The 16,374-nt window shown below is 51.5% G+C and overlaps 1 protein-coding gene across 1 annotated transcript in view; it reads left to right on the forward strand.

The window, feature by feature from the left end:
* SLC5A10 (solute carrier family 5 member 10) overlaps nucleotides 1-15,103 on the forward strand; it is a 185,964-nt gene extending 170,861 nt beyond the window's left edge. Inside the window, exons 12-15 of the mRNA XM_060260687.1 lie at nucleotides 2,748-2,916; nucleotides 6,898-7,113; nucleotides 13,840-13,936; nucleotides 14,683-15,103. Coding sequence (XP_060116670.1) covers nucleotides 2,748-2,916; nucleotides 6,898-7,113; nucleotides 13,840-13,936; nucleotides 14,683-14,846 — 646 coding nt within the window. The 3' untranslated portion in view covers nucleotides 14,847-15,103. The remainder of the gene's footprint in view (nucleotides 1-2,747; nucleotides 2,917-6,897; nucleotides 7,114-13,839; nucleotides 13,937-14,682) is intronic.
* Nucleotides 15,104-16,374: the final 1,271 nt, after the last annotated feature.

Here is a 16,374-nt window from a genome sequence, read left to right on the forward strand (position 1 = left end):
GTGGGACCTTGCCCAGTTCCACAAGGCCTGCAAGACAATATTATTTCAGCTGGCTTTGGACTGAAACTGCCGAGGTAGTAGATCTAAACGGATGGCTAAGAACACTGAATGCCATCTGTAACTAAATGGAAATGAGCACCACATTGTTCAAATTGTTTTAACTGTTTTTAATGTTTAATTTAATTGTTTTGTTGTGATTTTACTGGGTGTTGTGAGCCGCCCTGAGCCTGCTTTGGTGGGGAGGACGGGATAGAAATCAAATCAAATCAACTAAACTGAACTAAACTCCCTCTGGTGCGGTTGGCATTACTTTCCGGGACGTTTGCGTTGAACTTCCTGACAAATGGATTTCTTCGAAGTCTTTCCGCCCCCCCCCCTCTTGACCGCAGCCTCTCAATCTGGTTTTGTCTCCCCCCCCCTTTTCTTTTGGCATCGTGTTTTTGTGCGTACGTGTAGCAATTACAGCACTAAAAAACAAAGCGTATCACCATCCGCAGATTAAAATTCTGGAGTGCTTATGAACCAATCGTGTAATTAGAAGCCAAGAGAGAGAACCGGGTTTCATGCCTGGCACACGATAAAGATCAAAGGCTGGTGCCAAAGCAAATGGATATGCCACAGACAAGATGCCAGGGTGGAAAGAGCTTTCTGTGAAGAATAAGATGATATTGGATTTATATCCCGCCCTCCACTCTGAAGAGTCTCAGAGTGGCTCACAATCTCCTTTACCTTCCTCCCCCACAACAGACACCCTGTGAGGTAGATGAAGATACTGGATTTATATCCCACCCTCCACTCCAAAGAGTCTCAGAGAGGCTCACAATCTCCTTTCCCTTCCTCCCCCACAACAGACACCCTGTGAGGTAGAGTAAGATATTGGATTTATATCCCTCCCTCCACTCCGAAGAGTCTCAGAGCGGCTCACAATCTCCTTTCCCTTCCTCCCCCACAACAGACACCCTGTGAGGTAGATGAAGATATTGGATTTATATCCCACCCTCCACTCTGAAGAGTCTCAGAGCAGCTCACAATCTCCTTTACCTTCCTCCCCCACAATAGACACCCTGTGAGGTAGATGAAGATACTGGATTTATATCCCGCCCTCCACTCCGAAGAGTCTCAGAGCGGCTCACAATCTCCTTTCCCTTCCTCCCCCACAACAGACACCCTGTGAGGTAGATGAAGATACTGGATTTATATCCCGCCCTCCACTCCGAAGAGTCTCAGAGCGTCTCACAATCTCCTTTCCCTTCCTCCCCACAACAGACACACTGTGAGGCGGGTGGGGCTGGAGAGGGCTCTCACAGAAGCTGCCCTTTCAAGGACAACCTCTGCCAGAGCTATGGCTGACCCAAGGCCATTCCAGCAGCTGCAAGTGGAGGAGTGGGGAATCAAACCCAGTTCTCCCAGATAAGAGAGCTCTGGCTGACCCAAGGCCATCCCAGCAGGTGCAAGTGGAGGAGTGGGGAATCCAACCCGGTTCTCCCAGATAAGAGAGCTCTGGCTGACCCAAGGCCATTCCAGCAGGTGCAAATGGAGGAGGGGGGAATCAAACCGGGTTCTACCAGATAAGAGTCTGCACACTTCACCACTACACCAAACTGGCTCTCTTCTGTGATGGCCAGTCCTCTTCTGACACCCTATTCAGACTTCCCAGAATTCTCTTCTCTGCCTACAAGAGGAAGTACCCCCCAATTGCAGCTTCGGAGGACCAAACTGGCACTCAGACTGGTCACTGGAGAAACGCCATCTTGTGTGTGTGGGTTTAACTAGGGCTGCCAAGGTTCTGGGCAGGGCAAGGGTTCAGAGCTGGGTCCGCCAGCCAACACAGGCCCAGTCTGCCACAGTAATGATCAAAGGTTACTCGGCTGAGGTCAGATTGTTTTTGAGCACCTACTGGTCAGATTTGGCCAGCCTCCCTTAACTGCACTGACAATTCCACTAGATATGACGGATGTAGTTACCTAAGAAGCAAGTGAGCCAAGCTGCATTTTTAACTAGGGTTGCCAAGTCCAATTCAAGAAATATCTGGGGACTTTGGGGGTGGAGCCAGGAGACATTAGGGGCGGAGCCAGGAGCAAGGGTGTAACAAGCATAAATGAACTCCAAGGGAGTTCTGGCCATCACATTTAAAGGGACGGCGCACCTTTTCAATTCTTTCCTTCCATAGGAAATAATGAAGGATAGGGGCACCTTCTATTGGGGCTCATAGAATTGGTCCAATCTTTTTGAAACTTGGGGGATATTTTGGGGAGGGGCACTAGATGCTATACTGAAAATTTGGTGCCTCTACTCCAAAAAACAGCCCCCCCAGAGCCCCAGATATCCACTGCTCAATTCTCCATTATTTTCTATGGGAATAAATCTCTATAGGGGATAATAGAGTTCCCAGCAGACATTTCCCTCCCCTCCCCCTGCTTTCTGATGACCCTGAAGCGGGGGGAGGGCCTCCAAACCGGGGAATCCCCTGCCCTCACCTGGGGGTTGGCAACCCTATTTTTAACTGTGTTGTTGTCTGCAGGGGTGGAATTCTAGCAGGAGCTCCTTTGCATATTAGGTCACACGCACCTTGATGTAGCCAATCCTCCAAGAGCTTACAAGGTTCTTTTCTGGAGGACGGGCTAATCAGGGGGTGTGGCCTGCTACGCAAAGGAGCTCCTGCTAGAATTCCACCCCCGGTTGTCTGTATCGTTTACGAGCTGTCCGATGTTTCTTCACGCTTCCGCGTCTTGCGCTAACTCTTGCAGGATAGTCACCGTCATCTTGGTGGTTGTGAGCGTGGTCTGGATTCCGATCCTGCAGAGCTCCAACAGCGGTCAACTGTACATCTACATCCAGTCTGTTACCAGCTACCTCGCGCCGCCCGTCACAGCTGTGTTTCTGCTGGCTGTTTTCTGGAAGCGAGCCAACGAGCAGGTAGATCCAGCGTCGGGTGCGCGGCTAGCGGACAGCAGCCTTCTGGCTTTCCCACGTCCCCTCAGACTTGGGTCGGGGAGCTGAAGTCGATTCACACAAAGTTTACATCATTTTACTTCTATCCCGCCCTCCCCGCCGAAGCAGGCTCAGGGCGGCTGACAACACAAATCAATACGTTAATTATACAGTGTATTTCAACAAGACTAATTGACAATTTAATTAAAATTCTATTAAAATTCTAAAAACAATAAAATTAATATTAATATGCTGGTGCTATTATACAGATGGTAAGTTCTTAGCAGTCTCTCTCTTTTGTCGGTGAAGGCCATTCGAGAAAGGATGGTCTTGCAGGCCCTGCGGAACTGTTCAAAATCCCGCAGGGCCCGCATTTCCTCCGGAAGCTGGTTCCAAAGTTGTGGAGCCACAGCAGAGAAGGCCCGGGCACGGGTACTCTGTAGTTTTACCTCTTTCGGCCCGGGGATAGTTAGCAGGTTCTTCCCTGCTGACCTCAGTGCTCTCTGGGGTTCGTATGGGGAGAGACGGTCCCTAAGGTAGGCAGGTCCTCGGCCATATAAACTAAGGGCGCACAACTCAAACAGATACGTGGGCCGTTACGGATCTTGACTGCAGCTAAGTGAATACTACCGGGCTGTGCTTTGTGATGCCACCAGTTTGTCCCCTGTGATGCTACCTGACTACACCCTGTAATGCCACCTGGCTGCACTATGGCACTATTGGGAGGAGGGTGAGAACACCATCTCTCAGCTGTTCTCAAGGCTGAGATGCTGCTAGCAGTCACGCTCCTCCTCTTGCGGACGAGCAGTTGAGCAGGCTAGAAAGAGGCAGGAACACCCTTCGTATAATATCACCTCGGAAATCATAAATATAAGACACTGTCTGGCCCCAAAGGACACAAAAATGGACGCCAGCCGGAGGCAAGCCTGGGGAAACCTGGGAAGGTGAAGGTGAAGTCAGAAGCGGCTGACTAACAACCCTCTCCCCACTCTTGGGAGATGCATAAATTAGGAACGAATGAGTGTCCCAAGAACTGTCACCACACATTATACTAATCCTGACAACTGTCTAGCCTTACTCCCCTCTGACCCATTTGCCCTTAATTTAGCAATACTTAACACCGGGGCTTTTTTTCTTTTTGGTAGAAAAGGTTCAGCAGGAGCTGAACTGGGGAAGGCTGAAGTCATCAGAGAGGTATTTAAAGAAGGCTCCCCGCACCTTCCCCAGCGTGCCACAAGAGCTCTGGCCAGCCCAGGCAGATCTCCGCTCCTATGCGCTCCTGCCCCCAAAAGCCCTGCTTAGCACTGTTCACAAAACCTGGTAGCTTTCCCGTCCCATCCTCAGCAGGTCATCCAGAAACACTGGCACCTTTAGCACCCCTCAGAAATCCCATCAACTTTCTTTGGATGCTGAAAGCAGACTCCTAGGGTTGTACCTGGAGATCTTCAGCTATTACAATTTAAGAACATAAGAGAAGGCCCCTCCAGTCCAACACTCGGTGTCACACAGTGGCCAAAAAAAACCCCAGATGCCATCAGGAGGTCCATCAGTGGGGCCAGGACACTAGAAGCCCATAAGAACATAAGAGAAGGCATGTTGGATCAGGCCAGTGGCCCCTCCAGTCCAACACTCCATGTCAATCAGGGGCCAAGAAACCCAGATGCCATCAGGAGATCCATCAGTGGGGCCAGGGCACTAGACGCCCATAAGAAATAAGAGAAGGCATGTTGGATCAGGCCAGTGGCCCCTCCAGTCCAACACTCCATGTCAATCAGTGGCCAAGAAACCCAGATGCCATCAGGAGGTCCATCAGTGGAGCCAGGGCACTAGAAGTCCTCCCACTGTCCCCCCCCCCCAAGCACCAAGAATACAGAGCATCACTGCCCCAGACAGAGAGTTCCAACAATACCCTGTGGCTAATAGACACTGATGGACCTCTGCTCCATATATTTATCCAATCCCCTCTTGAAGCTGGCTATGCGTACAGCCGCCGCCACCTCCTGTGGTGTCCAAGCGACCAAGATTAATTCCACTGGAGGAAATGGCTGCTTTGGAGAGTGGACTCTGTGGCATTATACCCTGCTGAAGCCCCTCCCCTCCCCAGACCCTGCCTTCCCCAGGCTCCGCCCCCCAAATCTCCAGCTCTTTCCCAAGCCAGCAACTCTATTTTATATATCCAAAGGGGCAGAACAGCGATTAATAAAGTCGTCTGCCGCTGTTGTGTGATCACAGGGTGATTAAAATGCAGTCCGGTGGCGCCGTAAGGATTAACACAATTTATTCCAGGGCTCGCTTCACCAGACGTATTGGAGGGGTACGCCCACGGCTGATATATTTATACATAGAGTTACAAGTCGGACAAGGTAGTTAGACTCGCGTTAAGGAGAGAACTTCAAAAGGGTAGCCCCATCAGTCTATTTGTAAGCAAGTGATCCAGTGCTACCCCCAAGGTTAACCGAGTTTATTCCGGCAGAAACTTTTCACAAATTAGTGTTTTGACTTCTCACTTGGTTGACTTGACATGCAGAGCATCGGCCGCCAGAAATTAAAAATGCTCCAAAAGGGAAGATGTGACTCATATTGCAAACAGATTGGATCTGTCGGGAGCAGCGTTATCTAATCCAGGGATCCCCAACCTTTCTGGGCCAACTGGTTCCTCTGGAGGGCCAACAAGAGGGCAGAGAGGCTGAGGCCTTCCTTTGAGAAGAACATCAGAAAATCCCTGCTGGGTCAGATCAGTGAGGGTCCATCTAGTCCAGCCTTCTGTCTCACACAGTGGCCAGCCAGTTCCTCTGGAGGGCCAACAAGAGGGCAGAGAGGCTGAGGTCTTCATAAGAACCTAAGAAGGGCCCTGCTGGATCAGACCAGAGAGGGTCCATCTAGTCTAGCTTCCTGTCTCACACAGGGCCCAACCAGATCCTCTGGAGGGCCAACAACAGGGCAGAGAGGCTGAGGCCTTCCCCTGAGAAGAGCATCAGAAGAGTCCTGCAGGATCAGACCAGGGAGGGTCCACCTAGTCCAGCCTCCTGTCTCACACAGGGGCCAACCAGTTTTTCTGGAGGGCCAGCAACAGGGCAGAGAGGCCGAAGCCTTTCCCTGAGAAGAACATCAGAAGAGCCCTGCTGGGTCAGACCAGTGAGGATCCATCTAGTCCAGCCTCCTGTCTCACACAGTGGCCAGCCAGTTCCTCTGGAGGGCCAACAACAGGGCAGAGAGGCTGAGGCCTTCCCCTGAGAAGAACATCAGAAGAGCCCAGCTGGATCCGACCAGGGAGGGTCCATCTAGTCCAGCCTCCTGCCTCACACAGTGGCCAGCCAGTTCCTCTGGAGGGCCAACAACAGGGCAGAGAGGCCGAGGCCTTTCCCTGAGAAGAACATCAGAAGAGCCCTGCTGGGTCAGACCAGAGAGGGTCCATCTAGTCCAGCCTCCTGTCTCACACAGTGGCCAGCCAGTTCCTCTGGAGGGCCAACAACAGGGCAGAGAGGCCGAGGCCTTTCCCTGAGAAGAACATCAGAAGAGCCCTGCTGGGTCAGACCAGAGAGGGTCCATCTAGTCCAGCCTCCTGTCTCACACAGTGGCCAGCCAGTTCCTCTGGAGGGCCAACAACAGGGCAGAGAGGCTGAGGCCTTCCCTTGAGAAGAACATCAGAAGAGCCCTGCTGGGTCAGACCAGTGAGGGTCCATCTAGTCCAGCCTCCTATCTCACACAGTGGTCAGCCAGTTCCTCTGAGGTTCAACAGCAGGGGAGAGAGAGGCTTTCCCCTGATGTTGCCTCCTGGCACTGGGATCCAGAGGTTGACTACCTCTGAATGTGGAGGTTCCCTTTATTCACCGTGACTAGTAACCCACTGCTTAAACCTCTCCTCCCTGAATCCGTCTAACCTCCTTTATGCTTGTGGCCATCGCTACACTTTCTGGCAGCGAATTCGTAGTATAAAGAAGTATTTCCTTTTGTTTCTCTTTTCAGGGTGCGTTCTGGGGCCTGATGGTGGGGCTAGCCGTGGGCCTGACCCGGATGTCTTTGGACTTCATGCACCCCAAGCCCCACTGCGGGACCCCAGACGACCGCCCGTCTCTTGTGAAAGATGTCCACTACCTTCACTTTGCCGCCATCCTCTGTATGCTGACAGCCGCCGTGGCGGTTGGGATCAGTTGGCTGACCGGGCCTCCCGCCAAGTCCCAGGTGAGGAGAGAAGGGTGGTGTCAAGCACTGATAGTCCAAATAATGATATCCTTTGTGGTTTGCAAATAGATTCATTTATTAGTGTTCCACGGAACACGTCTGTGAAAGAACTGAGGATTCAAACAACATACATAGCTATATAACATGTTACTAGCGGTTACTAAATTGGCGGTTCTTTTCGAACCCAGGGGTTACAGGTTAGAATAATAAAACTACAAAGAGAATTGGCAAAGATGCTTCAAAAGATAAGGACCTTGAGAACACAGGGGCATCGCTTCTCACACATCCAGAGACTAGATCCAAGAGGGCAGCTGTGTTGGTGTGAAGCAGTTGAACGAAGCAGGAGTCAAGTTTCACCTTTAAGACCAACCAAATTTTATTCAGAACATAACCTTTCGTGTGTTCTCTAAGCACACTTCATCAGACGAGGGGATCAGGTATTGTGATCCCCTCGTCTGATGAAGTGTGCGTAGAGAGCACACGAAAGCTTACGTTCTGAATAAAACTTGGTTGGTCTTAAAGGTGAGACTTGACTCCTGCTTTGTTCAACATGATACAACAGTTTGGCTTGGCCATTTGGTCTGGATAGCCATGAAAGGTAATAAAGTTCCCTGCCAATTGGGGTTTTTGCAAATCACAGAAGGACATGTCTTTCCGGAGACTAAACAGAGCCCTCTAAAGTTGTAAACATTCCTTTGCCAGATGGTAACGGCTATTAGGTAGTAAATATCAGAAAGTAACAGGGCCCCTTGTACCTGGCACTTAGATTCCATGGAAAGAAATATAGAGGAGCTTGACAGGTGGAGGCAGAGTGAAGCTGTCTGCATTTCTGATGAAAGTAACGAAAGGAGGAACACAGTATAAATGTCTCAAATACAACACCCCCCCAAAAAACTGTGTTTAATAACACTCCATCCATCCATCCATCCATCCATCCATCCATCCATCCATCCATCCATCCATCCATCCATCCATCCATCCATCCATCATCTATCTATCTATCTATCTATCTATCTATCTATCTATCTATCTATCTATCTATCTATCTATCTATCTATCTATCTATCTCTCTCTCTCTCTATCTATCATCTATCTATCCATCCATCCATCCATCCATCCATCCATCCATCCATCCATCCATCATCTATCTCTCTCTCTCTCTCTCTCTGTCCGTCTGTCTGTCTATCCATCTATCATGTGCAAAGAAATATATTCAACAAATGCATACAATATTTGATATACTGACACAGTCCTTGTTACAAAAATTTGTTGTTGTTCAGTCGCAGTCGAGTCCGACTCTGCGACCCCGTGGACCAAGTCACGCCAGGCCCTCCTGTCTTCCACCATCCTCCGAAGTCTGCTCAAATTTGTGTCAGTTACATCAGTAATGCTGCCCAGCCATCTCCTCTTTCGTCGTCTCCTTCTTCTTTTGCCTTCTGACTTTCCCAGCAAAAATACTTGTTTGCAATAGTCCTTTCAGCGAAGCAGCCCCGAAGTCTGAATCGTGCGAGGCTATGAAGCTGAGTAATATTGTTAATTGGGACCCCAAAAAGAAGCTACACACAAATTCTTCTCTATATGTATTTGGAAAGAGTATATGAATAGAATTTTTCCTTGAAGGAAATAGAACTTACCTGATGAAGGACCACAGACTGAAACACGCTTCAAAATCTAGATATCATGTAGTGCGGGATTATGACTTGAGGCTACTGGTGTGGAATTATATTTTGAGGCTATTTTCCAAGAATATATACTCATCTGCAGACAACAGTGAGCATCATTAAGAGACTGCTTGAGTAAAGAGACTGCTTGGTTGAAAGGACTTTATTGCAAATAAGAATTTTGAAGAAGGGCTGTGTCACTATATCAAATATTGTATGCATTTGTTGAATATATTTCTTTGCAGGTTGTTTTTTTTGGGGGGGGGGGTGTATTTCTGAAGCACCCAAAGATCCACAAAGGGCAAAGAACGTGGCTGTCTTGCAGAATTTTATATTTTTCCAGAATTTAGAACTGGTCTCCAGATGACAGAGGTCAGCTGCCCCGGAGGAAATGGCTGCTTTGGAGGGTCCACTCTGTGGCAATAGACCCTGCGGAATTACTTGCCCTCCCACGGCTCTAAGGTTGTCAACTCCATTCAAGTTCTAACCAGGACAAACCCTGCTTAACTTCTAAGATCTGATGCGATATGTCTAGCCTGGGCCATCTACGTCAAAGCAAAAGATGAGCAGAGGTGGTTGGCCATTGCCTACCTCTGCGTAGCAACCCTGGGCTTCCTTGCTGGGCTCCCACCCAAGGACTAGCCAAGCCTGACTCTGCTTAGCTCCTGAGATCTGAGGAGATCGGGCTAGTCTGGGCCATCTAGGTCAATGTAGAGATGGAGGTGGGTCACCATTGCCTACCTCTGCGTAGCAACCCTGGGCTTCCTTGCTGGGCTCCTACCCAAGGACTAGCCAAGCCTGACTCTGCTTAGCTCCTGAGATCTGAGGAGATCGGGCTAGTCTGGGCCATCTAGGTCAATGTAGAGATGGAGGTGGGTCACCATTGCCTACCTCTGCGTAGCAACCCTGGGCTTCCTTGCTGGGCTCCCATCCAAGGACTAGCCAAGCCTGACTCTGCTTAGCTCCCGATATATGAGGAGATCGGGCTAATCTGGGCCATCTAGGTCAATGTAGAGACGGAGGTGGGTCACCATTGCCTACCTCTGCGTAGCAACCCTGGGCTTCCTTGCTGGGCTCCCACCCAAGGACTAGCCAAGCCTGACTCTGCTTAGCTCCTGAGATCTGAGGAGATCGGGCTAGTCTGGGCCATCTAGGTCAATGTAGAGATGGAGGTGGGTCACCATTGCCTACCTCTGCGTAGCAACCCTGGGCTTCCTTGCTGGGCTCCCATCCAAGGACTAGCCAAGCCTGACTCTGCTTAGCTCCCGAGATATGAGGAGATCGGGCTAATCTGGGCCATCTAGGTCAATGTAGAGACGGAGGTGGGTCACCATTGCCTACCTCTGCGTAGCAACCCTGGGCTTCCTTGCTGGGCTCCCACCCAAGGACTAGCCAAGCCTGACTCTGCTTAGCTCCTGAGATCTGAGGAGATCGGGCTAGTCTGGGCCATCTAGGTCAATGTAGAGATGGAGGTGGGTCACCATTGCCTACCTCTGCGTAGCAACCCTGGGCTTCCTTGCTGGGCTCCCATCCAAGGACTAGCCAAGCCTGACTCTGCTTAGCTCCCGAGATATGAGGAGATCGGGCTAATCTGGGCCATCTAGGTCAATGTAGAGACGGAGGTGGGTCACCATTGCCTACCTCTGCGTAGCAACCCTGGGCTTCCTTGCTGGGCTCCCACCCAAGGACTAGCCAAGCCTGACTCTGCTTAGCTCCTGAGATCTGAGGAGATCGGGCTAGTCTGGGCCATCTAGGTCAATGTAGAGATGGAGGTGGGTCACCATTGCCTACCTCTGCGTAGCAACCCTGGGCTTCCTTGCTGGGCTCCCATCCAAGGACTAGCCAAGCCTGACTCTGCTTAGCTCCTGAGATCTGAGGAGATCGGGCTAATCTGGGCCATCTAGGTCAATGTAGAGATGGAGGTGGGTCACCATTGCCTACCTCTGCGTAGCAACCCTGGGCTTCCTTGTTGGGCTCCCACCCAAGGACTAGCCAAGCCTGACTGCTTAGCTCCTGAGATCTGAGGAGATCGGGCTAGCCTGGGCCATCTAGGTCAATGTAGAGACGGAGGTGGGTCACCATTGCCTACCTCTGCGTAGCAACCCAGGGCTTCCTTGTTGGGCTCCCACCCAAGGACAAGCCAAGCCTGACTCTACTTAGCTCCTGAGATCTGAGGAGATGGGGCTAGTCTGGGCCATCTAGGTCAATGTAGAGACGGAGGTGGGTCACCATTGCCTACCTCTGTGTAGCAACCCAGGGCTTCCTTGCTGGGCTCCCATTCAAGGACAAGCCAAGCCTGACTCTGCTTAGCTCCTGAGATCTGAGGAGATCGGGCTAGTCTGGGCCATCTAGGTCAATGTAGAGATGGAGGTGGGTCACCATTGCCTACCTCTGCGTAGCAACCCTGGGCTTCCTCGCTGGGCTCCCATCCAAGGACTAGCCAAGCCTGACTCTGCTTAGCTCCCGAGATCTGAGGAGATCGGGCTAGTCTGGGCCATCTAGGTCAGTGTAGAGATGGAGGTGGGTCACCATTGCCTACCTCTGCGTAGCAACCCTGGGCTTCCTTGCTGGGCTCCCATCCAAGGACTAGCCAAGCCTGACTCTGCTTAGCTCCCGAGATCTGAGGAGATCGGGCTAATCTGGGCCATCTAGGTCAATGTAGAGACGGAGGTGGGTCACCATTGCCTACCTCTGCGTAGCAACCCTTGGCTTCCTTGCTGGGCTCCCACCCAAGGACTAGCCAAGCCTGACTCTACTTAGCTCCTGAGATCTGAGGAGATCGGGCTAGTCTGGGCCATCTAGGTCAATGTAGAGATGGAGGTGGGTCACCATTGCCTACCTCTGCGTAGCAACCCTGGGCTTCCTTGCTGGGCTCCCATCCAAGGACTAGCCAACCCTGACTCTGCTTAGCTCCCGAGATCTGAGGAGATCGGGCTAATCTGGGCCATCTAGGTCAATGTAGAGACGGAGGTGGGTCACCATTGCCTACCTCTGCGTAGCAACCCTGGGCTTCCTTGCTGGGCTCCCACCCAAGGACTAGCCAAGCCTGACTCTACTTAGCTCCTGAGATCTGAGGAGATCGGGCTAGTCTGGGCCATCTAGGTCAATGTAGAGACGGAGGTGGGTCACCATTGCCTACCTCTGCGTAGCAACCCTGGGCTTCCTTGCTGGGCTCCCATCCAAGGACTAGCCAAGCCTGACTCTGCTTAGCTCCTGAGATCTGAGGAGATCGGGCTAGTCTGGGCCATCTAGGTCAATGTAGAGATGGAGGGGGGTCACCATTGCCTACCTCTGTGTAGCAACCCTGGGCTTCCTTGTTGGGCTCCCACCCAAGGACTAGCCAAGCCTGACTGCTTAGCTCCTGAGATCTGAGGAGATCGGGCTAGCCTGGGCCATCTAGGTCAATGTAGAGACGGAGGTGGGTCACCATTGCCTACCTCTGCATAGCAACCCTGGGCTTCCTTGTTGGGCTCCCACCCAAGGACTAGCCAAGCCTGACTGCTTAGCTCCTGAGATCTGAGGAGATGGGGCTAGTCTGGGCCATCTAGGTCAATGTAGAGACGGAGGTGGGTCACCATTGCCTACCTCTGTGTAGCAACCCAGGGCTTCCTTGCTGGGCTCCCATTCAAGGACAAGCCAAGCCTGACTCTGCTTAGCTCCTGAGATCTGAGGAGATTGGGCTAGTCTGGGCCATCTAGGTCAATGTAGAGACGGAGGTGGGTCACCATTGCCTACCTCTGCGTAGCAACCCTGGGTTTCCTTGCTGGGCTCCCACCCAAGGACAGTCCAAGCTTTTGAAGTGTGATGAGGTCAGGTTTGCCTGAGCCATCGTGGTCAAGGCAAGGGACATTCAGAGGTGGCTTGCCATTGCCTGCCTCTTCCTGGGTGGTCTCCCATCCAAGTACGAACCAAGGCCAACCCTATACAGCTTCTGAGATCTGACAAGATCCGGCTAGCCTGGGCCACGCAGGACAGGGTGAGACAAGCAGAGGTGGCTTGCCATTGCCTGCCTCTGCATAGCAACCTTGGACTTCCTCGGTGGTCTCCTGTCCAAGTACTGACCAGGGCTGACCCGATTAGCCTCTGAGACCTGATGAGACTGAGTGGGGTTTGGGGAGGGGAGGGACCTCAGTAGGCTATGATGCCCTAGAGCAGGGGTGACAAACATGCGGCCTCGGGGCCTGAATCAGGCCTCCAGAGGGCTCCTATCAGGCCTCTGAGCAACTGGCTGTCCTCTGCTTCCTTCTCCCTCTCTCTTGCTTCCTTCTGCATCGTGGCTTGCTTTGCAAGGCTTGCTCAATTGCTGCATAGCAAAAGCTCTATTTTCTCCGTTGGCTGAGGCTCCTCCCTTAGGGAGGAAGGGGGAGGAGGGATAGCTTGCTTTGCCAGGCTCTCTCAATCGCACAGCAGAGCTACTGAGTCAAGCCTCTCTCCCTTCTATTGGCTGAGGCTCCTCCCCCTCCTGGTCCCCTGGGGAAGGAAGGAAAGAGCCAGAGCTTCCTTTGCCCAGTCCCCTGGATCCCATGGGAGGAATACAAAGAAAGCATCTTTAAGGCCAATGAGTGCTAATGTTTTAAGCATGTTTTGTTTTAAAATATACCTTTGTGTTTGTCTGTGTTCTTTATAAAAATTTTATCTCTGCTACCTAATCTTAAATTGGTACACACATGGCCCAACCTGACATGGCCCAGCCTGATCCAACATGGCCCAGCCCAACAAGGTCTCATTTATGTCAGATCCAGCCCTCATAACGAATGAATTCGAGACCCCTGCTCTAGAACCCACTCTCCAAAGCAGCCATTTCCTCCAGGGCCACTGATTTCTGTTGCTTGGAGATCAATTGCCATTGTGGGAGCTCTCCAGCTGCCACCTGGAGGTTGGCAACCCAATGGCAGCCACTAAGGTTGCCTGGCAACATGCAGGAGCTTTTGGGGTGGGGGCACGGCTTTGTGTGCAGTGCGTCACTTCCCGGATGAACCCGGAAGTGATCTAGTGTAGCTCTTGAATGACTGGAAATTCTCTGGTGAAACCATAGGTAAGTTTCTTTCTTTTTTAAAAACTGCAGATCCAAAACATGACCTGGTGGACCCTTCGAACAGAGCGACACCCATCTCTTCCCCCAGTTTCAGTGCCCAAATCACTACCTGAGACAGCAAACGAGGGTGAGTAGGCCAGACGAACCCAGGGGAACAGTTGGCTTTTCCTTGGGAAGAGAAGTGGGCATGCTGGGAATGGAACCCTGGTTGTTACCCCTTGGAATACGGAGGCAGACTTTGCCCATGGACTAACAGGGTTGCCAACTCTGGGTTGGGAAATATCTAGAGCAGCAGTGTCAAACATGTGGCCTGGGGGCCGGATCAGGGCCCTAGAGGGGTCCTATCAGACCCACAAGCAACTGGCTGTCATCTGCTTCCTTCTCCCTCTCTCTTGCTTCCTTCTGCAACACAGTTTGCTTTGCCAGGCTTGCTCAATCGCACAGGAGCTACAGAGCAAATAGCTCTCCTGGGTGCAACTGGGTTGCCTCCCCCTTTTCACTGTTTTCATGTCCTCATGATCCAGTCTTTCTCAGTAGGAAAGCAATGTGAACTATTTAGATGAGGAATAACAACAAGCCAGTGAAATGGATGAGGCTGAGAGTGTGTGTCCAGACCAAGTTCACCCAAAACATTTGCTTTGTAGATGGGGGGGGGTTTAACCTAAGCTTCCAAGATCCTGACCACTATGCATGGCTGTCTCCCTTGCTGTCCTACTTGATCTCCCCTGCTGTTTGACCTCAGCATTCGTTATGAAGATAGACTACTCCTGTACCTGGAAGCTCCAGTTAGCTACCATAGTCACTGGGCAAACCTATCCTCCACAATGCTTATTTTTCTTTCAAACGCGACCCGTTTCTCTTGTTTTCTGACAGAGCCCCAGGAAGGACAGACCAGGAGTGGTGTCTGCAGTTCCCCAGGCCTGAACTCAGAAATATCTGGGGCTCACACGCCGTCTCCTTTCTGGGCTCGGGTTTGCTGCATCAACGCCCTTCTCCTGCTGTGTGTCAACGTCTTTTTCTATGCTTATTTTGCTTAGGGATATCCTTTGCTCAGGGCCATAAGAAAGCTGGGACAGGGGGATCTATAAAGGATAGAATTTCCCAGTGATATCGGCGTGATTTTGTTTAATAGTATGTTTCGACCACCAATGCAGCCTTTTCACCTTCATCCGAGGCTGGAAACATTACGGGACATTTGACTGGGGGTGTTACGGATGTGTGCCTGGCACAGACTGAAACTTTGCAATCTTGAGGGCCATAAACCTTACATGAAAGCTGAAATCTGGAAGCTTCAGTTGTCCCAACTGGCAGGTTATTTCCCCCCCTCATTGGCCACTGGGGAAAGGTGGGGAAGGTTACTGGATCCAGGTTGGGAAACTCCTGGAGATTTGGGGATTAAGCCCGGAGAGGCCAGAGACTTCAGTGGGTTACAATGCCCTAGAGAGCTCACCCTCCAAAGCATCTGTTTTCTCCAGGGGAACTGATCTCTGTGGTCTGGAGATGACCAGTAATTCCAAGGCATCCCCACCTCCCACCTGGATAGGGTTGCCAAGTCCAATTCAAGAAATATCTGGGGACTTTCGGAGTGGAGCCAGGAGACTTTGGGGGTGGAGCCAGGAGACATTAGGGGTGGAGCCGAGATCAAGGCTGTGACAAGCATAAATGAACTCCAAAGGGAGTTCTGGCCATCACATTGAAAGGCACACCTTTTCAATGCCTTCCTTCCGTAGGAAATAATGAAGGATAGGGGCACCTTCTTTTGGGGCTCATAGAATTGGGCTCCCTGGTCCAATCTTTTTGAAACTTGGGGGGTATTTTGGGGAGAGGCACTAGATGCTATACTGAAAATTTGGTGCCTCTACCCCAAATAACAGCCCCCCCCAGAGCCCCAGATACCCGCGGATCAATTCTCCATGTTTTTCTATGGGAATAAATCTCCATAGGGAATAACAGAGTTCCCAGCAGACGTTTCTCTCCCCTCCCCCCGAAGTGGGGGGAGGGCCTCCAAAACGGGGAATCCCCTGCCCCCACCTGGGGATTGGCAACCCTACACCTGGAGGCTGGAAACCATACCCTTTACCCCGGATGCCCCTAAAACTCTTCGAAAAGCTGTCTTTGGGGCTTTAGAGCCCTCCCCTCTTCCTACGTTGTCAGACTCCAGGTTGGGCCTGGAGAGCTGCAGGAATTTAAACCAGTCCCCAGACAACAGGGATCAGTTGGGAGAAAATGGCGGCTTGGGGGGTGTGGCGTCTGTGGCTTCATAGCTCTACTGAACTCCTTCCCCCTTCTAAGGCCCGCCCTCCCCAGGCCCCACCCCACATAGGGTTGCCAACTCCAGGTTTTGAAATTCCTGGAGATTTGAAGGTGGAGGAGCGGGGTTTAGGTGGGACCTCGGTAGAATATAATGCCCTGGGTTCCCCCTTCCAAAGCAGCCATTTTCTCCAGGAAAAGTGGAAGAACGCTTTTAAATGAACCATAAATAAGTAGTTTATGCAGTCTGGAGACCGTTGTAATGCTGGAAGAGCTCCAGCACCCACCTGGAGGTTGGCAACTTATCTCCAGGAA

This window comes from Heteronotia binoei, chromosome 20, assembly GCF_032191835.1.
Source record: "Heteronotia binoei isolate CCM8104 ecotype False Entrance Well chromosome 20, APGP_CSIRO_Hbin_v1, whole genome shotgun sequence".
Lineage (NCBI taxonomy): Eukaryota > Metazoa > Chordata > Lepidosauria > Squamata > Gekkonidae > Heteronotia > Heteronotia binoei.